At 40.9% G+C, this 26237-nt stretch overlaps 1 protein-coding gene across 1 annotated transcript in view; it reads left to right on the top strand.

Annotated features, from left to right (window-relative positions):
• Positions 1-7626: 7626 nt before the first annotated feature.
• The window catches only part of LOC146663531 (double C2-like domain-containing protein alpha), a 28572-nt gene continuing 9961 nt past the window's right edge, over positions 7627-26237 (top strand). Inside the window, exons 1-7 of the mRNA XM_085416328.1 lie at positions 7627-7769; positions 13336-13688; positions 15377-15456; positions 15660-15734; positions 16018-16127; positions 22381-22507; positions 25190-25249. Coding sequence (XP_085272454.1) covers positions 7738-7769; positions 13336-13688; positions 15377-15456; positions 15660-15734; positions 16018-16127; positions 22381-22507; positions 25190-25249 — 837 coding nt within the window. The 5' untranslated portion in view covers positions 7627-7737. The remainder of the gene's footprint in view (positions 7770-13335; positions 13689-15376; positions 15457-15659; positions 15735-16017; positions 16128-22380; positions 22508-25189; positions 25250-26237) is intronic.

Here is a 26237-nt window from a genome sequence, read left to right as displayed (position 1 = left end):
TGCGATGGTCTTGATTCCTAAAGCCAGACAAACGTGTTTGCTGTTAAACTTTTTCGATTTGAACCTCAGTGTAAAATAATAGAGGAGGGAAACACACCAAACTGAAACTGTCCGTCAATAAAAGACCACAGAGGTGATCAGAGGTGATCAGAGGTGGCGGCTTTGTGGCAATTACTCGTCTATGCATCCAATGTTTTAATATAGCTCCCTTCCAATTTTTTATTTTTTATTTTTATTTTTTTACCATCACACACAGAGAAACATGGCCTACAAATACCTGTCTCCCACGTATCTGCTGACCAATGCACTTTTTCTTTAGTTTCCACTGAGATCAGAATCGTGACCGCTGGTTTGCTATCATCCTGGATGTTTTTCATATTTCGTAAAGCAAATTTCTGCCCGACATCCGAAGGCTTTTAGAGTCCATGTGGGAGAAAATTGTGGCACTTCGTTTGGTTTTAGCAGTCGCTTTTAACAAGCAGCATTTGTGAGCTCTTGTAGTCGATTACATGCATCAAATCCATGAAGAAAAGTGCTGACAACAAAGGATAAACACTGCTTGCATCTGTATTTTCAGAGGTGTTCATTTTAATCCTGTTACATACCGACTACGTGATAAAGTGGGAGGAAAAAATAAAATCTAATTGTGTGACGTGTGTGGCTGAATGGTATTAAACCGCTCTTATTAACCCTTTAAGACCTACCATAGAACCAAGTTCGCCAGAGCTTATATTATATTTTTACATGCTGTGGAGCCATTTTTGGGAGCATTTCAAGTTGCTATACATCAATACAACCATTATAGCCCAAACTTTAATAATATGTCTGCATTAGGTGCATAGTAATTACATAAATTGCAAAAAAGTGCAATAAACTACAAAACAATTGAAAATCGTTTTTGTTTTTTTAACATATATTTCTAGTTAGAGAAATTTAAGAGGCTTATCCCTCAAAACTGTAAATACAAAAAAGTTACACAAACTAGTTTCCCACCACAGGAAATTTATTTTGAGTGTCTTCATAGTTTTATTTTTGAAATACACCAATTTTTATATACTGCAGGAAAAACGAAAATAAATATTATAGTGCAAATTTGCAAAATAACAGCATATGCATCAAAATAAACTATTTCCAGCAGTGCAATATGAGTCCTAAGCATCCCAGAAACGACACAGAAAGTCATAAACTCAAACATAACTTTTTAAAACACATAACAAGTAAAACACAAGCTCATAAGGCCCCGATCGTAAAAAACTACATTTCCGCAAAATGACGTCACTTCCGGTTTCGGGCAGGTCATGCGGTCATGTGATAGTTCGCGCTGATGGACGTAGGAAGTGTTACAAACAGCTGATGGATCGGCGAAGCGTGTTTCTGGAATATCATGTTTTTGTTGCTGCAAGTGATTTTTATGCAGTTTTTGCAAAGCTATATGTGGAAGGAAACTGTGACCTAGGACAAGCTGATGGCATAAGATGTAAGTACAACTCCTCCAGTTTCATATGCAAAAAAAATTATTGCGCTAGCTTACTTGGTTGCAGAGCTACCGGGATTTAAAAATAGTTACGCAAAACAGAGCGTGCCCGCTCCGATCGGCTGTAAAGGGTTAAAACATGATCTGCTGACATTTAATTCCTGGATTTTTTTTTTTTAAGTAAATGTCAGCACCTCACTTTTATGAGGATTATTAATCAATTCAGCAGTTGTTGGCTCTGAATAGAGTAAAACTCCTCACCTCCCTTTGCAGACACCTTCAGTCTTCTACAAATGTGTTACTTTAATGTAATTCAAGTTTCCCACCTGGGATCAGTTACTGTGTTTCTATATTCAATTCACACTCATCCCTTTAAACAGGAACATATAGAGGTACATTTAAGTCCCAGTGTTTCTTTTCCTTTTGCACATTTATGGGCCAGTGGAACACACACTTCATCCCAGTAAGTGATGAAGAAGCAATGCAGAAGAGCGCTGTGAGAAGCTTGAGACATTTTACTTTCCAATCAGTACACAACGACCTTGCAGTCACATGTCGAAGAGCCGGATGAAAGACGACCTTGGAGAGCTTGGATTGTTTCATTTTTCTTGCCAATGCCTGCCGTCATTAATAGAAGTATGCAGTTGGGAGTTAATCCCCCTTTAATACGCTGTAGGAGTCGTGTTCTGTATGTCTCATGTTAAATATATGCTGTGTAAAAATAAATGTGTGCAGTCTTGTCTATCATTCTTAGCTGTAATATGGAGGAGGCCTTCACACAAACAGAAACAGAATCTTCTGATTATTCCTGATGCTTAGAAATTGCAATATTCCTGCAATTCTTTTTACAGTTAAATCTTTTTAATTGGTAAATACTGTTTATATTCCTTTTACTTTATTTACAATATATTACCAAATTCCCTCACCCACCCAAATCATTGAATTCAGATGTTCCAATAAAGTCTGTGGCCACAGGTGTATAAAATCAAGCACTCAGGCATGCAGACTGCTTCTACAAACATTTGAGCAAGAATGGGTCGCTCTCAGGAGCACAGTGAATTTCAGCATGTTACCTCGATAGGATGCCGCATGTTCAACAAGTCCAGTTGTGAAATTTTCTCACTACTTCAACACTACACTCAGCTGTTAAAGTGGAAACAATTGGGACTGACAGCAACTCAGCCACAAAGTGGTAGGCCACATAAAATCACACAGCAGGGTCAGCGGATGCTGAGGACCATAGTGTGCAGAGTTCGACAACTTTCTGCAGAATCAATCACTCCAAACCTTCAAAATTCATGTGGCTTTCAGATTAGCTCAAGATCAGTGCGTAGAGAGCTTCATGGAATGAGTTTCCATGGAGAGCACCTGAGGCCAAGTCTTGCATCACCTAGTGCAATGCAAAAGTGTTGGATGAAGTGGTGTGAAGCACGCCACCACTGGACTCTAGAGCAGAGGAGACGTGTTCTCTGGAATGATGAATCATGCTTCGCTAATGGATTTGGAGTCTAATGGATTTTAAAGTCTAACTGCATTGTACCAAGTATACCCATATGGAAAAGAAATAGTAAAAACATATATGATTTACTCATGAAAGTGGCCACTTTCTCATTACTTTCATATATTTTTTTAGTAAGTATACAAAACATACAAGTTTCATTATATCATTTTTCAAGGGATCTTATATGTGTTTTCACTCTTGTATGCTTTTCATACAAGTTTCATACAAGACAGATAAAAACTTTATGAGATTTAGTCCTGTTCAGTTTAGTAGCCGTGTGCAGGTTTCCCTCTCTCTGTTCCTATATATATATATATATATATATATAAAAATAGATGAAGCCATCATGCACTGATCTGTGAAATCCTTTGGCAGGATATATTTGAGAATTCGGGGATTTGCCATGTTATTGTTGTGAAACCAAATGTGACAAACCAGGGGATGATCGGACTAAAAATGAGGAACACTGCATGCTCAAAACTAATATCATGCAAATAAGCCTTGAAACTACTGACTGGGTTTATAAATTCAGTAGCACCGTTTTTTAAATCAAGGAAATAAATCATGTGATATGTTAGTTTTAATAGAAGTTTATGGGAGAGATGACCTGACTTCCTTTTTCTTAATCAGAGGAGTTTCTCGCTGGTGGCCATTACAAGTTCGGTTAGCTTCAGACTCAATCTCATTTGACTTTATTTTTATCGGCCTTAGAAAAAAACCCCATAAAAGAGTAAACTAACGTTTCTTGAGTTTATTTCCTGGATTATTTGACAAAGATATCCTGGAATATTTCTAGTAAAAAACTGGAACATTTTTCATTTTAGCACAGATAAACATCAGTTATTCATTCTCCTATGAAATGTGTGTGTCAATCAGCATAATTACCATTTTAAATTAGCACTGATCTGCTGTTTGCAGATTATGTAGGATGCACAGAAAACATAGCGAGTATGTGCCACTATAAGAAACTGAATCAAAGTATTAACGAGCACTTTTAAAACCAGGATAGGTACTTTTGCAAAGAGCGGTTACGTATGGAGTTTTTTTAATCCTTTCCCACATTAAGACGAATTTGATGACCTCCCCTGTAAACATAATTCACCTATAGCTTTGACATCTTAGTATATAAGTGAAGACACCCATTAGAATAGTTTCCAGGTTTTTTCAAGGGTATTCTGCACAAGTAGAGACCACCCTCGCTAACATCTGACACGCACACACCAGCATTTTGTTATGTAAGAAGCCAGAAATATGACAGAAACCACAAAGTTCAGAAAACAGCTTCAAGGCTAGTAGGCTTTTAAGGGGTAAAAAGATAAAAGAAGTGTCTTGTAGTACTCCATATCAATTTTCTTTTTGAATAATCACCGTGTACTGTATCAGGAACTTTATAATTGGTTAGAGAAACTATTCCTGTCAGTGTTTGTCATCAATGTGCAACAAGACCAACTGGTTTGCTGATGTCATTTGTTCTTGTCAGAGCCTTTGTGGACTCTGTTGCGGTCAGCTGTTTTCACTGAAGCACTAGCACCCGTCCCTGCCATAACTGGTGTGGAGAAAGCATGTAACGACTATGCATTTCTAATGAGGAGATTTTCTGTTCTCATAAACAGCAGGCAGGAGAGTGGAGATAAGGACGGAGAGGAGAAAGAGGGGAGGGAAGTGGAATAAATCCCAAATTTAAGGACTGAAGGGTCTTTTCACAACATCAGTAGAGTGTTGGCTTGAAATGTGTGTGCTGTGTGTGCGATTGCGTAAATGTGTGTTGCATGAAGGAGTGGGAGTCATCCTTTCTAGAGGCTGCTGTGCTAATTTTTGGCGTGCGTTCACGCGTTCACGCATGTCTGTTGCATGGCATAAATTTTATGGTGCGACCATATACGAGAGTGGGTGTGATTGTTTGCATGACAGAAAGCAAGAGAGAGATAACTTAAGGGGGAGTAAGAAGTAAGAAGTAAGAAAGAAGACATGATGAACACCACTGAACAAAGACATCAAGCAGTTTTTGAAGATTGCAACAACAACAAACAAAAAAACCCCGCCAGTACGTCTATTCATCATCCCGTGCTGTGTGACAGTTTTCTGGCTCCTCTTTTTGATAGACAATGAGTTTCAGAGAGTGGACTTAAATCTGAAAGGAAGAGACAAAGAAAGAGGGGGGCAAGTCAGATAAAAAGAGACAGAGAGAACACCAATTTTGCCCTCTCAGCTGACGCAAGGGGGAAATAGCATGTTTCCCCTTGTCCATCACAGACTCAAGAGCTACTAGCTTAATTATACAGAGCAACAGAGACTGAACAGACTGTATGTGTGTGTGTGTGGTTGTGTGTGTGGTTGAGAGAGCGACAGTTGGATTCGGATGCAGTGTATTGGCTTGGAATTAACACGAACAGAAAGATGGAAAGGTTTAATTAGATGTATTCCCCCTGAAAACTAACACAGTTTGTGTATCTGTGCGGCTGACATTATTAGGACATAATAACCAATCTCATACGCGCATAGGGAGACAAACAATTTCCTCACAAGGAAAAATTCTCAGTCTTGGGGTTAAGTTAGGGTGAAGTTAGGTGGATAACATGTTGAAAGAATATTTAAACTTTGCAGGAAAGGAAATGTGGGGTTTTTTTTTCTTTACAGGACTGAAAAGATGAAAAGCACTCTCATGCTTGTGCGTCAAATACAGGGTCGGGCATTAGCTTAAAGACTAAAAGCAGAGGGAGGACTGCTCAGTTGATTAATTTTTCCATCATGACTAATTCCTCATGTTTTTTCAAACATTAGTTTGGAAAGGCTGATGCAGTCGGTGAGCACAACTTTTACTTTTGGTCAATTTTACCAGATTTAGCTAGAAGGTACTGACCTCTCCAGCTCCGGTACATTATTTCACCTCAGTGGCATGTGGTGAATTTTGTAGAAAGGCAAGCAGAGATGATGACAGGTGAATTAAACCATGTGTGACACAGTTAATCATTAATATCTACGGGGATTCAAAAAATATTCAGGAAAATTTAAGGTGGTGACTTAATACAACTGGATAAACTCTTTTTTTAGATATGCTATTGTGAAATTGCTGCTAACTTTACTGTTTTTTTTAAAACCCAGACAACCCAGGCCCCCTCCATTATCAAGGCTTTCTGTGCTAATATGCAGGAGTTATCATTCAAGACCTTTTTCACATCACACCACACTAACTCCTCTATACATATCACACATTTTGGGCAAGGTGGTAAGTAAGAGAAAACTTATCGGTTTAAATGAACAGTTAAGCGGGCTTGTTTACTTGCTAATACTAGCTCTACAAACAGCATATAATAACTGATCTCAGAGCAGTGAAAGTAAAGCCAGGCACAGCTTGGTGACACTGGTCTAGCCCGCTGGATTATCCACAAAGCCCATGTGCAAGCAACTAGAAAAATCTGCTGGCGCGCTAAAGTCATTGTTAACGGGCATCCAGATTAAATCGCTTGCCCACAGAGATTTCAATGGGATCCCAGTCAAGCAGTCAACCTGCTTCCAGAGACAATAGCCAACTGCCACAAGGTGGAAGTCATTTAAAAGACAGAATCAAGCAAGAGGCTTTATGACAGAATACTGTGTTAGATGTCAGAGACTGTTTTAATTGATGTCTCTTTTTAGCTTTTAAAGGGCAAGCACTGCTCGTCTTGCTTGCCCTGATGGAATGACACTGCTCCACCTATAGCAATAAAACGTTTTTCTTCTTTTAAAATTTGAATAATGTCATTAATTGTGGTTTTAAATCGTGCAAAGAAATTATTTTATTTTGGTTTTACAAAAATTCTTTCAATAATTCTAGAACAAAAACAAATTTTCAAACTTAAGCCATGCTTCAGCAAAATTTGCAAGTGTCATTTTAACACCAAAATGTAGATAAATGGCCAACAGTTTAAGTTAACTAAGATGAAATCATCTTAGTCACAAGGCTGTTTTTCAATCTTTTAATTTCATGCTTCTGTTTACAAAAAATCGAACAAACATCTCATTTTTAGATGTTCAATATTCAATATTAGATGTATTGTGATTAAAAGCAACCCCTCAAGAGGAAAGGAGAAGGTGAAATGTCTAATTATGGTATAATTAATAACAAATCAAATCATGTCGATCTCCTGGCTTAAGCTCACACAACTTTCCAGTATCTTCAATCAATCAAATCCTGTATAACATAAATATAAACAGCTGTGCTGTTTCAGTTAAAGGGTTAAGAACAAATTGAAAAACTGTTTTTTGCTGCTAAAGTGATTCTGTTTCTTTGTTTTTATTCCACATTAGTAAATATCCATCAGGATAATCCAATGTTGGTTTTGCTCATTGCATTAAAAAAAAGGATAATCAGCCTCACTCTCAAAGGTTGGTTTAATTCTGAAGGGGAATGTGTAGATTTCAAAGCAGTCTCCTCCTAAATGGCAAAAACAAGTGTGTGTGTGTGACAGTGGGGGGATGCAGGAGGGAGTGAGGCGAAATGGTCACATGCGTAGCAGACTGTCAAGGAATAACTCGCCCCCTGCCTCTCTCTCTTTTTCTCTCATCCTCTTGACTCCTTCCATCCTCCTCCTCTGCCTCCTCCAGCATGCCGCTCTCCTCTCTCCCCTCAGCTCCTCATTTTCATCTTAATCTGCGCTCGCTCCGTCCCTGCTCTCCCTCTCTCTCTCCAGCTCTGTCCCTACTCTCTGCTCCCTGCTCCGCCACCTGTTAGTCTCCTTCTCCTCTTCACACCAGAATCCCCTCTTCTTCCTCTTTTTCTTTTATGAGGAGTTTCACACTTACGCTATCACTGAGGTAAGACACCGTATTTATTCTTTTATTCTGAAATGCAGATAGTTTGATTCTAAAGCCAAGGCTGGAAATGTTAATTTTTCCTCTTAAATTGCACCTGCACTTCTTCTCAGATGTTTGGTTTTAGGTTTTGTTGGCCACCTTCCACTGCCGTCATTGCATGCTCACTTTGTCTGTAAGGTTCATGTGCATGTCTGCTTCTTTTTAAGGTAAAAAACTAATGCATCACAAACCAGGCAGATCATTCTGCATACAGCAGTGAGGTGCAACATGTGGCATGTGTCTGCTCTTTCACTTTTCTTTCACACCTTCCTGTCACACTCTCACTCAAGTTTTCCCGTTCCTGGCTGCCTGAAAATAACTTGGCTCTTAATTTATAAGTGCCGACTGTCACGATGGTTAGCTGTAGATGATGCTGAGTACCAAGCTCTAATGAGCAGCTACACTCTGAAAGCACAGTACTATACCATCTGCCTGTCAGCCAGCAGCTTGTTATTTAAAGGTGAATGGAGCCTGCTGCAGGGGCCCCATTGTATGTAGGACACGGGGGAAAGTAGACGAAAACCAGCCGGGAGACAGAGAAATCCTCACGCACCTACAGGTGGAATAAAGGTGTCTGTGAAAGACTAATGGAGAGATAATGAGAGATAAAGAGTGCAGGAGAAGAAAGGGGAGATGAGAAGACAGAGGTTGAAGAAGAGAGCTCCCATGCCTGTGATATGACTCTAATTTAAAGTGAAGGAGCTAAAAGGGGAGGAGGGGAGATTGCATGTTGCGCAAAAATATTTCTGACCGCCAGACTGTGGCAGCGTCGCTCCCCCCCCTTTTGAAGCTGGAAACCTATGTAACCTCATGAACATAAGTACAAGGGGGCCGTGCATAAAATACTCTACTGTATATGGTTGCATAACTAATAGATGTAGGGATAGTGTGTGTAGCTGCAGGGAACCAGTGGCACATTATCCTGCAGCATATAGGAATTATGCAAAGTAGTGCTTCAGCACATAAAAACCTGTAAAGTGTAACGCTGAAATCGGCATCTTATTATCTTGCGCGCGTGCAGCCAGACTTCTCAGCAACAAGATGACGAGGAAACGAGAAGATGAGAGAGATTCCAGCTGGCAGCATGAGAGCGATCAGTCCTGAGCTCCCTGAGAGCTCCTGCTTCCCAGAGAGCTGCGAGCCACCGGGCCTCTAGGGTGTACGTGTGCTGCTGTTGATGCCTGTGGTGCTGGTAGTGCTCAGGCTGCTCCAGCTTACAGCCACATCTGCCAAAAACAGGGGGTGGGGGGGACTGACTGCACACATTATATCAGCCAATACCCTCCAACAAGCTGCTGGGTGTGTGTGTGTTTGTGTGTAATTTTAGGGGAATTAATAACTCATAGAACTATATTTACATGTGTGATTGCAGATGTGCATGCTGATATGGCACAGTGTGTGTGTGTGTGTGCGCTTTCCTGGCTTATTTTTTCTTATAAGAACTTCTGAATTAATCCATCAATAAATTTTAGCCAATCAACATCTCAGAGCTCACTGACTCGTTTTCACCTTCCTCTTAATATCAAGCAATCCACCTCTTAAGTTCATTTTCACCCGTGGGCGGCTTCTGTTTTGTTTATTTTATTGTCGGGCAGAAGTGATTTATTGCTTTGTTTTCTCTCTAAATGATTTACCTCTGACTCTGCGTGCAACAAGTCTAGGATATCTCTGCTCTGCTTAATTGAACAGTAAAACAGAGCGGCGGCGCTTTTCCGTGTTTTTCAGGATTTCTGATGTCATTAAATGTGCTCTTGTGGCACCAAAAACATGACAGCTGCTGGTTTATAAAAGGCAAGATGTCCATCATTTCCCATCCCAGAGCCAGAAGTCTGTCAAAGTCCTTTCAGTCAAATGAGTCAGGGAAGTTTGCAGCATGGCACACTGCGGCGTGCTTCAACAGTTTGTTTCAACGCCGGCCAAGAAAGAGCTGGATTATCTGTGGTGTATATTACCCGCTGTTGCGCTCACAGCGGTGAGACCAGATTGTGTATGACGAGTGACCCTCGGTGCCCGCAATTCTACTCAAGGTCAACGGTCAGAGGCAACAAATTTAGAGCCACTGACAGCCAGGGGAGTTGTTGGTCATAATGATGGAGTCCTGATGAGAGAAGTCTCGGAAATGGATCTGTTTACTAGTTTGACCCCCAAAACAGCCTGCAGCCATTAACCTAGCATAAAGAGTGGTAGCTGGAAAACAACTAGTCTGATTCTGTTCAAGTGTAAAGCAGGGTGTGGTTTTACCGGAAGGGTACAAAAATGTTCTGACTTTGTGGGGTTTTGGTGGCTACTTTCACACTGATTTCGACCTTTGGTTATAGTCGGCTAGCCTTTTACTACAGTTCAAGTGTAACCGCCTGCTTGCTGTAGCTACATTTTTGCTCACCCGTGAGTGTCCTTTTCAAAATCTTGTCAACAATAAATACATGGTTAGTGACTCCGGTAATATGGACACAACAGGCTCGTCTAAAATTCAACATCCCCACTTCTCCGCCATGTTTGTTGGTGGCATGTGATGTGACCCAGTGGAGCGTTTCTGTCACCGCCGTCTTGGTGATTTAGAACCAGATGTCACAAGCGAGAAGCAGATCTGGCTGTGAACCCACATACTCATCGGCTAACTACTTATCAAAAACACGTTTCAATGAGTACACTGTAGGTCAACTGTATTATCGATGCTATCCGGTTGTTCAGTGATGACGCGACGAATCCTACTTCCGGGTCTAAAGTAGTCTGCGTTTAATATGGCTTTTGTGTTGTTAACATGTTTAATGTTATGTATTTTCTTCTATTTGATCTCAAAAAGCTCCTAAAACAGTCAGTGATCCCTGTTGACCTCCCTCTGCTTTTATTACCACTAATCATTTATTTAAACTCAGTTTTTAAAACCTTAGGATTTAACTACAGCCCAGCCCATGCAGCAGTATATGACTGACTAACCTCGTATTGTGGATGGATTATCTCAGTTGTTCTCCTGGCTGAAGTTTGGTCCTTTTACAGCATCCTGCCATGCGATTACATTTGTTCCTGACCACCGAGAACACTCACGGTAACTTTTATCGAGTGGAAAAAAAGTTAGCTTGTTTATATTATGCTAACATAGCTGTGTCGCTAGCGGTCACGTAGCACATCATTATATACCAGCTAGCCCAACTTCAGTAACCCTACAAACGTCACTGCTGTTTAGTTTTCTGTCTTCATTTATGCTGGAAGTGATAGCAGAGCTGTACGTTTTAATTTGTTTCCAAAACCCCGCAGTCAGGACGTGCTATATTGTATTTAGATAGACGCTAGCGAGCTAACTTCCTGCTAACTTCTAACTCCGTTAAATGTCATAAATTCCGTTTTCATGGATGCCTGGATGTTAAACTCAATTGTTACACCTGGTAGAGCAGAACGCTGATCATTTTATTAAAGATGAAAGACTTTAGATAGTTTTTCAACTCTCAGTAATGCCATAGTGATCGTTTGATATATGGACCTGCAGCGGAGTTTAGGCCCAGACACGGCTAGTGACGTCAGACTGAACAATCGGATTGTGAGCTGCAGCTGGAGCCCCCTGGTGGGCTGTGGAGGCACTGCAGGTACATGTTTGAAGTAGGTAGGTATATAAATGTATTTATCCATCCATTCGCTTCCGCTTATCCTTTTTCAGGGGAGAACATGCAAACTCCACACAGAAAGCCCCTGGACTGATGGTGGAATTGAACTCAAGACCTTCTTGCTGTGCGGAAACAGTGCTAACCACCGTGCCACCGTGCTGCCTTATGTATTGCTTTATATAAAATGTGAATTAAAACTGTTAGTAGGTGGTGGTCAGTTTGTGATATTACTCATTACACTGACCTAAATATACGAGACTGATTGAAGTTTGTCTCAGAGTGGCATGTGGGTCGTACACAGACCTTAACACTAAGGTAGCATTAGCAATTTATAACCAACTGCCTGTGCTGTCTATGTTTTTTGCATAAAATTTTCAATACAACACTTTCTTTTGCATTTTTTTAGTAAAAAAATATAAGATTGGGTGAGGCCCACGAGATTTTCACTAAAATGTACAAACTGACTTAATATTTCATTCGGAATAACCCCAAAATAATCAACTGAGCCCATAAACTTTTCAGCAAAGGGTTTACACAGGTGGACACGGCGTGAGGGCCATGTCCACAAAGATTTCTATACAACTAGATATCATTTTGCAACCACAGCTCCACTTTTCTGACCCAGAAGCTGCGTCCAATTTTTCATACTGTCTGCAGTTCGTGACATGTAATTTCAGACCCTTTTAATAGTTCTCTGGTGAAACCATTTGAAAGCAGTAAGCTTATTGAATATACTGACCTTATCCAAGTAGTTTTCTATGTTACATAACTAGTAATTTCACAGAGAAAGGAGGGCTTCGTGGCAATGTGTCTATATTCAGTCGAGTCCTTTGAATTTGATACAAAATCTGATGCAAGACCTTCACTAAAAATTTGTGTTATAGAAGACTGGCATCTGCTCTTTAGAAGGGATGAATGTAAAGAGGTGTACTGTCTGAATTAATAATTAAAATGCCTCTATTCTCATGTTTAACCTTAAAGAAACTCTGATGTTTTTATAGGCTATTAGAGGTAACCGGGAGAGATGAAGACAGTCTCGCTTTTTACTTTTCATCCAATAAGACGTTGAAAATGAGCTTAAAATAAGAATTTATTACATGAAAAATACTTAAACAGAACACCAAGCTTTCCCTGTCTGAATTCTCATTTTTATGTTTCTAAATCTCGCTGAACTCGGCGTGCACGGCAAACACGGAGTAAGTGCAAATATTAACTTCTCAGTTCCAATCGATTAATGCAGAGAAAGCAGCGATGGGAGTCCAGGGGGGGATTTTCAGTTCGCTGCAGAGGACAGAATGGCCCCTCAAGCCCTGCTGAGAAAACAAAAGCTATGAGATATTTGTCCACCCCCTCTTTTTTTTATTTTGGGAAAAGAGCAGACACATCAGCCTCGTGGTCAGCTCCACTCCTTGGAACCACAACACTATATAATCATCAGGAATCTTCTCTCCATCTCAGCCTGTAAAGATTTATGTAATTACCTTTGTGTCTGCAGAGCATTCTGAAAAGCTTTTTATAGATAAGATGCATGCTCAGACACTCTCACACACACTGCTGTTTCATTGAGGATGATTAGGATATGGAGGAGACCCCCGTTGTCCATTATCTTTTATCCTCTCTGATAGGGTTGGGTTTATTCAGATCTGCTTAATTGAAATGCAAATGTATGCACATCTTAAATGTAATGTCATCTTTTAAAACTGTTCCAGTTACACTAGAAAGATTTTCACCAGGAAAGCACTGTGAGGAAAAAACATCCTTAGATATGTTCTTGAAAATGAAAATCCTAGAGGAGCAGAGACTGTTTGTAATCAAACACCTCACTGAGCTCAGTGCTGAGGAAAAGAAAAGGCCCGTCTTCACTCTTTCTACACTGGTAAGCAATTCAAAATTGTGTGCATACACTAATGTGATATTCTCCTTTCCAGCCCTATGACTGTGCGAAAAGGAAAACGTTTGGGCATCACCATCCAGGAGCACATGGCCATCGATGTCTGCCCGGGCCCCATACGCCCCATTCGTCAAATCTCTGCCTACTTCCCTCGCCTCTCGCCCACTTCCTCCTTCTCCGAGCCACTCTCGCCCAATCAGGTGGCGGCGCCCACAACGCTCAGCCCTGGCAGCACAGGTCAAGCTGGAGGGCCCATGGGAGGAGGAGGGGGGAGCAGTGGCCTTTTGTCACCACAGTTACCGGGAGCGGCGGGGGGAGGGGGCTCCCTGTCAGCCATGAGCAGCATGGACACCTCCATTGAGATCGACAGCTGTGACAGCGATGATAACAGTGAGTCACCTGGAAGTCTCATTGAAGCAACCTAATCTAAGAGCAAATAAAATTAAGTCAGCGCACATCTGGTTTACTGCGGATCATTTCACCGCTTGAAATATTGAAAGAACTTTGCACTGCAGCAAGTGCTCCATGCATAGTCTGCAAAAGGACTCCAACTTTATTGTAAGAAAAAAAAAGCAACTTTCCTTATCAGATTACCTCAGAATATATCAAAGTTTATTAATCTGGCTTTTTAAAGCTACAGTTCCCCGGTGAATTCAGTAGTTTGAGACCACAACATGACCAAAATTATGCTGGACATCTGCAATGAACTTGCAATTTCATTGTCATGCAATCGCTCACAGTCAGTTGCCATCTTCAGGGCAACCTTTGTACATCAGGTTGGCTATAAAATAGCAATTTTGTTTGCAATTAACTGCAATAAATTGGCTAAATCGGTAGATTCACATAAACTACAAGCATTCAGAGTCCAGCCAGAACCTCAAAGATCTGAAATTCACAAATTCCTGCTTTAATATTGAGGTACAGTCTGCAGGGCAATGATTTAATTGCTGAACGACATAGGTGCTTGACAACCTTGTTTTTATATAAGAAAGTAACCAGAACACAGCTATTTGGCAGAGAGTCCCAAGGTTTTTAATCACCACGTTGCCTGGTGGAAGGCAGCCTTGCAGGCTGAGGGTGTTGCACAATAAACCTCTGACGAACCAGCTGGTCGCTGCAGCTACTTGTAGTGAGTCCATAAATATTAAAAAATTCAATTCTGTCACCAAGAAACCTCTCAGTTTTCTTAGTTGCAAGGAGGCTGTGGTCTTATTTTTACTAAAAGCGTGCAGAGCGATGTGCTTTTTGTTCTCCATCTTCAGGACCATGTAGTTTTAGAGGAATATAAGCGTCTCATGTAAATGCAGTGGGATTCTCTGTGCAAGTCCCAATAAATTCCCCTTTACACCTTTCCTTGACCTATTGGGGTGGGAAGCAATTAAATACAAGGATAAAGGTTTAGAAAGCATCAAAAACAGGAACTAAAACAACACAAGAAAACCTTCAGAACAAAACAGAAAATACCAGAAACTACAAATACACAGAGTCATGAAAAGTAAGACTGTAAATCTAACAGGGACCTCGGAGACCACCAGAAGAAAAATACCACCAAGGATAAAAAAGGACAGATCGTTTAATAAACATGTACCAAGACTTGAGTATAAAGTTTTGTAGAAGTTTCCGGGTACTACATTAGAGGTCAACCTCTACACGGGAATAGCATTACAAAGGATGAATGAAAGACATGTCATTCAGTTTAAGAGTTGCTAGGAGATGGGTTTTTATGTGTTTTTGGGTAGAAGCAGTGTAGGTTGTTTCCATGCTTTATGCTGAGGTCAGCCACCCAGCTGCTGTCTGCAGTACATGCACTGCAGTTTCAATCTTTCTCTATCAACTCCCAACAAGAAGGGAAATATTTTATGTATTCCTTTCAAACAAAGAAAAGATGTTTTCATAAAAGTGAATTCAATTTCTCCTTCTCATCTGCTGTTTGTGTTTCTCCCTGCCATCATTCTCCATCTGTTTTGCAGATAATAAAGTCATCAGCTCAAAAGCAATTACCAAAGTAAATGGTGCAGATTTGTGTGTGTGTGTGTGTGTGTGTGTGTGTGTGTGACTTTTTATTAACTGCCTTCCAGCCTCTTTGGGGACGCTAGAGTTTGACCTACTGTACGAGAAAGCCACCAGCTCCCTGCACTGCACAGTCCTCAGAGCAAAGGTAAATCCCGAACTCGGAAAACTCCATTAGAGCCACTGCAGCTGAACCAAGATACAACTCAACAGCATGTGTTTTTTGTTCTACTGATTAAAAAAAGAAGAAGAAGAAAGAACCCTTCAAGTCTTAGTCTGTTAGTCGTTTTAAATGTTGAACATTTGTACTGCGATCTTCTTTTGTACATGGCTTGTATCTTTTCTGAAAAGGGTCTAAAGCCGATGGATTTCAATGGTCTGGCCGATCCCTACGTCAAGCTGCATCTGCTCCCAGGCGCCTGCAAGGTCTGATTTTCTTATCAGAACAGAGTTTTTGTCCCTAAATGAAAGATGCCTTCAGTATCGTGTCACAAGGACTCTGAAGTGCAGATTTAATTCATGTTGCATTTTTTAGCGTTATGCAATGAAAACTAAAGTGCAGACCAATAAATCGGCAATGAGGCAAAATGACCTTGTAGATTGTAGGAACTGAACTTGTTTTCCTCGCGGAGGTTGTTTTCCGTTTGTCTCTCCTCGACAAAGCCTGGCATTAAATTGATGTGTTCTTCTCTCTGCCCATCACTTACAGGCCAATAAACTGAAGACCAAGACTGTTCGCAACACGCTGAATCCCATGTGGAACGAGACGCTCACCTACTGTGGAATCACCGAGGAAGACATGTACCGCAAAACACTCCGGTAAATGTTTGCTCTAGGAAAGGCTATTTCTGTCCTCTTCATGCCCTGCCTTTCTGTTTATCATTTCCCATCGCAAAGCTGACCCGTGCTTTACAAAGGATTTTCTTATCATCGTCTCAATCACAGCTCCTGGTTTTATTTGCCTTTCTCCATTTTGCCATGTTGCTCCTCTCTGTTTCCATCTCCACTGAGATCCTCTTCACCTTTGTTCCTCCCCATCCTCACACTCTCCTGTCCACCAGGATCAGAAAAGATCTCCCCTCACTCGTTCTGAACCACTCCTTTCTCTTTGTCTCTCATTCAATCTGGCTCCTTGCTTTCTCTCTATCAAAGTTGCAGTGACAGATTGAGGTCAGACTGAGCTCCGCGGGGTGTTTTAATTTCATTGACCCCCCTCTAGAGGTGACGAAAGCTGCGAATTGTTTCTGCCTGTGACTAAAACTTTGCCGTGGCACACATGGGAGTGGGATTTAAATAGGATCGACGGATGATCTCTCCAGGGAAATTAGAGAATCTGGCAGTGTTAATTCAGCAGAGACATGTAAAGATCAGGAGATGGGAAGTTGAACTTAGGTAAACATGGAAACATGTCACCATCGATCTGTGAAATACAGTGTCTTTAAAATTGACAAACTTCTGAGAGCACGAGATTCAAAGGATTGTTTCAAGCAGTCTGTTGAATTCTCCCAATTCTTTGAATCTTTGGGCTGAAGGAGGGACAATACTCGGTGTATCAATGCTCAATCAACAATCATTTATTTCCATACAATTCAACAGTCAGAGCATTACAACGTCCGGACGGGAGAGATGCTACCAGAGGGTCAGGCACATGTCTCAAAATGGTGACGGGTTGCTCAGCTTTTTATAGTCTCTAGTGGCCCCCAGCTAGTCGTAAAAACCAAAACATCACATTTTTTCTCTGTTACAGCGCCTAAGTTATGACCTCGGCAGTTGTTTCTCTGCTTTCTGTAAGGTGGGGGTGTGGAATGTGGTCTGTCTATCTCCCCTGTCTTTAGACACAGAGTCTCCTGCTTACAACCTTCTCTTCATGATTCAACAATTAAGCATGTCAAGAAAACAGTGTAACACATTCCCAGCAGATCAAGGATACAGAGTGATGCACATTTATCTAATGAACTAATATGTGAATATGTTCTGTTAACTCAAAAGTATAATGAGAACTAAACTACATACAGCTCACACACTCTATATTAAAGGGTATAATGTGATCTACAGCAGTATTCTAATTCAACTACTTTGATTACATATATAAGGTAACATATAATAACAGAATAATCTAATAAGTCACTGTGGACACGTTTGGTGTCAGCTCCTAAGAATTTAAGAGTTTCTGATTTTTCCAAAACAAGCTAATGCTACAGTCACACTGGGGAAAACAGTGTTTCAAGATGATGGCACAACCAAAATTGCTGTAAGTCTGTGCAATGAACCTCTGGTCTTGTTGGATTAGAAATATTTGAAGATAAAGACCAGGTCTGCAATCACTCGAACGCAGCTACCGTCTTTAGAGCAACTTTAGTGGAACAAGACGACAAAGAACTGGCAATGAGATGCCATTGGTTTGCAACTGAATGGGGTCAAGTTGGCAATTACATGCGATCTGTTTGTGTAACTATAGAAGGTAAATGGTATAAATCAGCAAAAAGCTGTTGCCTCTGATATTCAGGGTCAAGCCAAAACCTCATAGGTCTGAAAGAGAAATTCCTCCACAAACAGTGACAAAGTTATTGCGGGGCAGCAACTTTAGTCTAAAAGCTAAAAAAATTAAATACATTAAAATAAAAATTTAATGCAGTCACTGGGCAACCACCAGTTTTTCTCAGTTGCTAGGAAAACTTTTTTTAACTCTAGTGTGACTGACCCATAATGTGACAAATGAAAGCTTTTAAAAGGGACAATAAGAAAATGCAAAATCAACGTGCAGAAGAAGAAATCATCACTATTTTATAAATTACTTAGCTACATAAACAGGAAAAAAGTATCAATGTCATTACGGTAGTTACATGGATAGCTACCAGAGTTAGCGTGCTAAGTAGCTAGCGCCCATATCCTTTGTACCTGATGAGGTGATGGTCAGTGATCGCCCTCAAAGAAACAAACTGTGCTGCCCAGATCAATGTTTTCTCTTTTCTACAGTCTGGGGAAAAAATCACATATATTTAGACCAACAATGAATTAAACAGTAAAATAATGATGGCTGACGCTCTTGGTGACTAACAGCTGTCGCCATGCTGGAGAGCAGGATAGATACAATAGGCGGCTGAGAAGGGTTTGTTTTTAGTATAATACATATCGCCCTCTTATTTGCCTCCACTTCCTCACACACCACTTACAATATTCTCTGTTATAGCCGCCAGCATCAGGTGACACTAAGCTTTGGAGGTGTTGCCCTGCAACAAGCTGAGACTGCACAGCTTATCCTGTTATGATGATTTGAAATTGATGTAGCTGCTGTGACGTCACCTGTTGCTTTGTTAAATCCTGTTTTTAAGCCACATGAGAATCTTGGTGTTTTGAAACTAGATTAGCCCAGCAAGGAGTTGATCTGACTGTGAAATCACACATCTCTCTGCACGATCTATCTTTCTGAAAGTTAGAGAAACAAAATTTACACCTTAGGCTTTTTTCCCACTCGAAATGAGCGACTGAGTCCATAACTCATCAGGAAAGTGTAAAAGGAAAAGTCAAGGGCCATTTACCACAGATTTCTGCATGATCGTAACGTCACCTTATAACAAAGTTGCCGGTCTTGTACCTCTCTTTTATAACTTGTGTTGCTGTCGCAGCCAGATTGAAGACATGTATTTAGGATCGTGTCAGTTTTTACTGCCATTTTAATGACATATCAGCAGGAAACTCAGATTCACAGATTACACAGAGCAGGATGCTGCAACAGTGTTAAAAAACTGACCACTTCTCCTGCTAACTAGTGCTGATGTGAAGGTATTGTCTGATTGGGGACACTGATCATTCAGGAGCATATTGTAGGGAGTACCAGCACCAAAACACTGAACTTGAAAGGATGTGACTATGATGACGTTACTAGCAGCACGCAAAGTGACCAACAGGGTGGGTTTATTGAGAGAATTATGCCTCAGCAGGAAATATCTAACTACGCAGAAATGGGAAACTCATTTTAACCCTACGCTGTAACCGTCCACATAACCTGATGTGATGTAACTACACATCCGGTCAACGCATACCACAACAACTTAAATGCCGTGGATGGTTGCGGTTACGGCATCCCGCAGAAGTCTAAATCAAGCTCAACTGTTTTTGTAACCACAGGTGTCGCCTCCTTGTGGTCATTTCAAATGAATGCGCTATCACACTCCGTGTGTAGGACCACAGCCCAAAAGCCAATTAAGGTTTTTTTTCTGAAGCTCAATTTGGTTTAAAAAAGAAGAAGAAAAGTATGTGGAACTAAAGAATAAACATTTTGCTATTTTATCTTATTATTTATCAATGTTTGACTCAAAAAGTCACAGGTTTTGATAACGTTTTCTACGTTTTTAGCCGGAAATAGACAGCAGGCAGTCACAATGAGACTTCATCTGTATATAAGGTGATGCTGGTATGTGTAGATCAGATTCACCCCCCTGCTTGGGTTCACATTATGGATGATGGCTGATGCGTCAGTAATTACGAGCTGTCACAATGACACTTAAATGTTTTTATTACTTGATGTCCTGTAAGTGAAGCCTTACATCCAGCTGGTATTATAATGGCTCCATCTTTCTTCCCTCTTTGACCCATCATTTTCTCACTTACCACTTCACCCTCGAGCTGTTTTACACCATCTTTCTCCCCTTAGCGCCAGCTGCTGCTCTCATCTGCGCTCATCCCCCCCTCTCTTCATCATTAGTTTTGTCTTTTTGATACTCAATGTTTTAGATTGAGGAAACTTAAGTCACTAAACTAGATATTAACTCTCGGTATTTTAACAGATTATTGTCTTTTATTATCAGAAACTGAAGACAAACGTTACACCTGTGGTTATGAATTTAGTAAGAAGTCAAATGAAGCAGTAGATGGGGAGGCAGCATGTTTATATACCAATCTCTCCTGTGGCCGATCGCTTTCTTGATTTTCTTCCTCCCATTGTATGTCTTTCATTCATATTTACATAAATTAAAGAGAAAAGGTGCTGGGCTTCAGTTAGCTTGTAACATATCACTTCACATGTTCATTTAAATAGACTAGCCTGTTTTCATCACGTCACTCAAATCCTCACAGACACAGCATCCCTGCATCTCCTTCACTCCACTCTCCCCACCCGCCCACTAGTTTATTTCAGGCACTATTATGGCAGGTGTAAAAGTTTGCCAGGCCCATAAATATGGATTGACGTAACCTAGCATGATGCACTTTCACATTATATAAATTCCTGCTGGAGGAAAATGGTAATTACTTCTAGTCTGAACACACACACTCACACACAGGCCTGATTTACATGTAGCGTCGGTCACTTTCTGACTCTGTTACTTTATTCAGGTCGTGTTTATGTCAGTGATTTCCCTTCCCTAAAATGACTCATGATATTGTGTTTGACTACCACACTCCATCACACACAAAAAGCACTCTCCCTCTGATTACTTTACATTTTCTGTCATATCAGGGTCATTGTAGGTCTAAACAAATAAAAAGGGTGGTGGGGAGGCAGATGATGACTTAACAAAAAACTTTTATTTTTAGTAAAACTTTGAATTATCTCAGATATTATACAATACTATGCAAAACCCTTGACTCACCCCTCATTTCTTTATATTTTGCTCAGAAAATGAGAAATGGGTGCAGTGACTTGTTAAAACATGTGCAAGCATATGTAGAAATTCAATCTTGTAATAAATGCTGTCAGTCAGTATTTGGTGTGACCACCTTTAAGGACATTCAAAGCTCTTCTTTGGATGTTTCTGCCTTCTGTTATATTCTCTGTCACGATGACCCCACACTGCTTCAGTAAGGTTGAGGTCCGGGCTCTAGGGAGGCCAATCCATGATTGATAGTGCGCTACTGTGTGGTTTCCTATCCAGGTATGCTTTTACCGTGCTGCATTGTGTTTGGGAGCATTGTCATGCTGAAAAATGAAGCTGTTCATGCTTTTCAGATGGTTCTTTTCTGCATCCATCATTTTTGACAAGATGGCCAACACCACTGCCTGAAACGCAGTTTGAAATGCAGTCCAGCTTCCACATATTTTTTAAAGACGCCCTGACAGCATGTAGAGATATGCGAAGTTTTGGTCCAAGTGCTTTTTGGCAATCGGTACAAAGTTTTTTGTTGGTACAAAAATATTTTCTTACCTGTCAAACAGCGTTCTCTTTGTGTTTCATAGATTCGAATAAAGAAATGGGGACACATGATGCATTTGTGACAGGCTTTTAGTGTCAAAACCCCTGAAAGTATTTTGTTACTAGCTTCGCTAAGTTGTCTGTTATGTGTAGACACAACACTGTTAAGTGGCTTAGCAAAAAAATAAATCCTCTAAAAATGACCAGGTACAAAAAAAAATACACTGGCTGCTTTTTCACACATTTTCAATGTCCAAAGAAAACCTTTGATAGACCTTCAGAAAGCGTGGAGAACTATTCTCAAGACCACTTTAAGAATTTTCAAGACATCCCGTCTCCTTGGAAGCAAAGTCTTAAGAAATGTGGTGTGGCTAAAGAAATTTTCACAGTGCTGTTCAGACCTGTAAAGATGCCTTCCATGTTGGTCCAAACACTGCCTATTGAAACAAGACTCTCCAATAAAGAAATCCTTGTGATTTTAGCCATTATCATCCAGACTTTGCAGAAATGTTACTGTGAACTAATGCTCTTCAAAAGAAAACAATATACTCATTTATATGCTGAGCATCAGAAACAAAGAACAGCTGCAAAGGTATTATTTGCGCCAACATGTGGATGCGGCATTCCCTTTTTTCTTGTGCTTTCACCAGCGTCTGTGGTGCGGTGACATTGATCCACCTGCAGAGTGATGCGATGTGTTTTCTTAAGCCTTTCTTTTAAAATGTGTAAAATTTCAGAATTATAGTTTTTGCCCTCGTAAATAGATTGTTTCACCCAGCTCTGTAATTGAATTCCATACCTACAATGGCCCTATTATGCCACTGCAGTAACCAGCTACTCTTATTTTGATTCATGCTTCGTGCTCTGCCCATCGTTCTCTCCTCATTTCTCATTCTTTACCCCCCCCCCCCCCCCATCCCCTCCCTGTCTCTCACTCCCAGGGTGTCCGTGTGCGACGAAGACAAGCTGACACATAATGAGTTCATTGGGGAGTCTCGGGTGGCCCTGCGCCGTGTGAAGCCTGACCAGACCAAACACTTTAACATCTGTCTGGAGCATCCACCTCCTGTGAGAAGAACGGGGGGGAGAGGGGAAAAAAGGAAAGACAGAACCTATAAAACTAGGAAAAAGGAAAATCTAAGCGTATAAGGGAGATGAATGCTACAGTAGGGGGTACAGCAGTATTTATTGAGGCATCCTGTCTGACTCACAGCTGTGAGTAAAGATGGGGGGTGCACAGAGAAAGAAGGGGATGAGGTGATGACAGAGGGTAACACACACCGGTCAGCCACAACAATAAAACCATCTGTAATATTGTGTAGCAACCCTTCATGTGAGTCACAACGGCCTTGACCAGTTGGGTCTCGGACAGAGGACCTCTGGAGGCGTCCTGCGGTGTCTGCTACCGGCGGTGCATCCTGCGTGCTGCAGGATGTGACTCATGATTGTTCTGGCGCTGGATCAGATGGGAGTCTGTGGGTTGGGCTGTCACTTTGGGCATTTTATTGTGTTACCCCAACTCATTCTTGGGCAGATTTGCAAAGTGACAGGATGTCCTATTTGGGAGAGCAGCTGCCATCGGGGAGCGCCACTGTCAGGTGTGGATGGTGTGCAAGTTTCAAGTGAGTGATAGGTGTCAAAATAACTTCCATACGAATGCCAGGACCCAAAGTTTCCCAGCAGAAAACTGCACTGTACTGAGATAATAAACCGTATCAGTTCATCCGTCAGTGGTTTTAATGTTGTGCCTGATCGATGTATCATTTCACTTGGATGAATATCACACATCTAGGTCTCATCATATTTAAATAAAAAAAACAAGCAACATCTGTGCCATCTTTAGATTTATAAATCAATAACTGCATTTATAGAAATAAACTGTATTGCCAGTTTGTGAAAAATCCAATAACTTATTAAGCATTAATTCCATCCATTTTCTAAAAAGGCCCGTCTAGTTAAGGGTTGCAGAGCAGCTGGAGCCTATCCCAGCTGCCAGCGCATGGTGTGAAATGACCGAGCGCTATAAGGTATTGATTAGGGAGAAAGAAAAGAAAGATGCGCTAATGATTTAGAAAAATGACCTCGAAGTTTTCAAATGTTAATACTGAATGCTGATGGCAAATCTGCACCCATGTTTTTCATGTTTATGAAAAAAAAGTTACATTTAAAAATGTAAGACCCTAAACTCTTTCCACCTAGTTTTAAATCTGAATGACTGGGTTGGATAAAGCGCGGCTCTCGGTGGCTGTTGAAATTCATCCAACAAGTGTGGGAGAAGGTGAAGGTCAGGGCTCGGTGCCAGCCAGGCAACGTATTCCACAACAAACTGGGCAGCCCATTTATTTTAGAGCTCACTTTGTGCATAGGAACACAGAAAAAAGGCCTCTCCCAAACAGTTCCTGCAAAGTAGATAACAACATCGTATTATTGCGCAGCATCATTCAGTATGATAGTATCGCCAGCCTGCATGTAACTAGTAAAAACTTCAGCTTTAAGATGTGCTGAAGGTTCACACGGTCAATGTCACCGTGTTTCCTTTGGCTTAGTTTAACAGTACAGTGACAATACTGATCCATACTGGCTGAAAATAAATCAATAAATCAGGTTGTGGCACAGCAGCTGCAAGTTCATCAATTATTTACATTTTCCGACTTGTCGTAATGATCTTATCTAGCAAACTTGAACGCTTTGTCCGCAAACAGAACGGCATTAATGAGCTGCTGTGCTCGGAAAAATCATTGGAAATAAAACCACTGCGCTCGGGATTCATCCAGGAGCATCAGAGCACTCGCTACATCGATCAGATAATTTTCTCAAAATATTCTTATGCTTCAATACATCAACCGTATTAGAGCAAATCTTCAGTTTTCCTGCTTAAATTGACAAATACTGCCCGACTGAACAGACATTAAAATTGTATCTTTTATTGTAATGAAATAAAAGACAGCAGCAGTGAGCATAATAATAACTACTTATCTACAGCTTACTGTATAACTTATATTTTACTTCAATAACAAAAGAGTTCTTTAAAAACTCTGCCACTTAAGCATTTCTTAATGTATGACTAAGTTGGCAAATTTATTATTATTGTTATCATTAGTAATTTGAATGTTACTTATTACCAAAACCTCTGGAAATTGATGATTTCGTTATGTGAAGTCTGAGATGATTTGTGCCTCCTTGGAATTACAAATACTTGATAAAGAAAGAAGTGGATTTGATTTCCACTCCCATGAGCCACAAATAGCTTTTCATGTAGGTTAAATGTCAACTGGGTCACATGTGGGGGGAAAAGAAAAAAAAAGCTGCAAACACTGGGAGAATAAAAGGTGAGGAGAAAGAGCAGGAGAAGGGGGGGGGGCGGAGAATTGTCAATAGACAGCAAGAGCAAGCCAGAGAGATGAGAAACAAATGGATTAAAAAATAAAAGTGGGGGGCGGGGGTGTGCACAGGGGTCGGGGGCAGAGGTGTTAAAAGGGGTTGCGAGGGCGCTGGGTTTTGTTCTTTCTGAGCTGAGGAAGGCTGCTGGTATTGGACTGGCCCTCTGAGGCCGGTGCCCACTCTGCGATCAAACGCTAAAGCCTTTCTGTCATCCCGCGAACAGACGCTGTGTCAGGAATGTAATTTTCAAAGTGGCTCCCCTCTCCGCTCGATGCAGCCGTCCCTTTCTCTTTGCTCCTCCAACCTGCCTGCTTTTCAGGCATCTCCACCTCAATATTTACCTCTCTTCTTTTTTCTGCTCGACTCCAGCTGCCTTCACCAACTGCGATGAGCACAGCCCTGAGAGGAATCTCCTGCTACCTGCGAGAGGTGAACACCCCGAGTCCTCTGTCTGTTCTGTTCAACATGACCCCCCTCCTGTCTGTCCCCTCAGTCCATTTTTCATCCTGTCTTAAAGAACAACACCCATTTTTTTATCTTCCACTTCCAAAACAGGGCGAAGTGACCTCCTGATACATTTGCATTTTTAGTGTTAAACTAGAAGCAGGGTAGTGATACATTTTTAAAAAAACCTCTATAAAGTTAGTGATCTATATTTATCTGTAGTTAGCTAGAGCAGAAGTACATGTGCTTAATACTTATTTACTTTTCTATCCAATTTATCAGTATAAAAAATATTATCTTTGAAAATAATTACACAACAAAGCAAACAAAGCTGTCGGAGTGGAAATAATTCAGCAGAGCTACGTTATTTCGAATCCAATCAAAATTTCATTTGTAAGCTGAAGAATGATTCTTTTTTATTTGTTCTTTTAAAAGCTGCATAAACTAAACTAACATGCACACACTGACTTTTACCCCTTAAGCCCTACGCTGTTTTTTAAATGACCAGGGAAAAAAAAGCATTATCCCTAAATTTAGTCAGTCAGTGACAGCTGCAACACCGAAAGGCCAAAATGAGCAGCTCCTGGCTAAATAGATTTGATTCGCGTGGGGGAATTTTGAAATGCAGCATGCCTCCTTGTCCACACCAGACAGAGGGGTGGGGGAGTGCAGGAACGCTGACATTTCTTCCTAATCAAGTCTGTAAATTAGAGAGGAACACAACCGTGTAACAAGCCGTTAAATGTCGAGTTTACCGAATCCGTCCTGAAAATTCTCACTTAAACTCTTACAGCAGCAGAAATGAAGCAGAACAAATGTTTCCTCCGAGCGGCCTCTTCATCCGATCTGTTTGTGTGTTTGACAACCCTCAAAAAGTGAAAGCTACATCGCAGATATGAGACGCAGAATCCCAGCTGTGCAGGAAAAGAGTCGAGCTATGACGCAATCGAGAGCAGCCAAACTTTATGTTTCC

The sequence above is a fragment of the Rhamphochromis longiceps genome, linkage group LG8 (assembly GCF_057381845.1).
Source record: "Rhamphochromis longiceps isolate RC_006_pf linkage group LG8, R_longiceps_female_GT1.1, whole genome shotgun sequence".
NCBI lineage: Eukaryota > Metazoa > Chordata > Actinopteri > Cichliformes > Cichlidae > Rhamphochromis > Rhamphochromis longiceps.
Note: the sequence above shows the minus strand (reverse complement) of the source record. Positions and strands in the feature narration are given on the sequence as shown.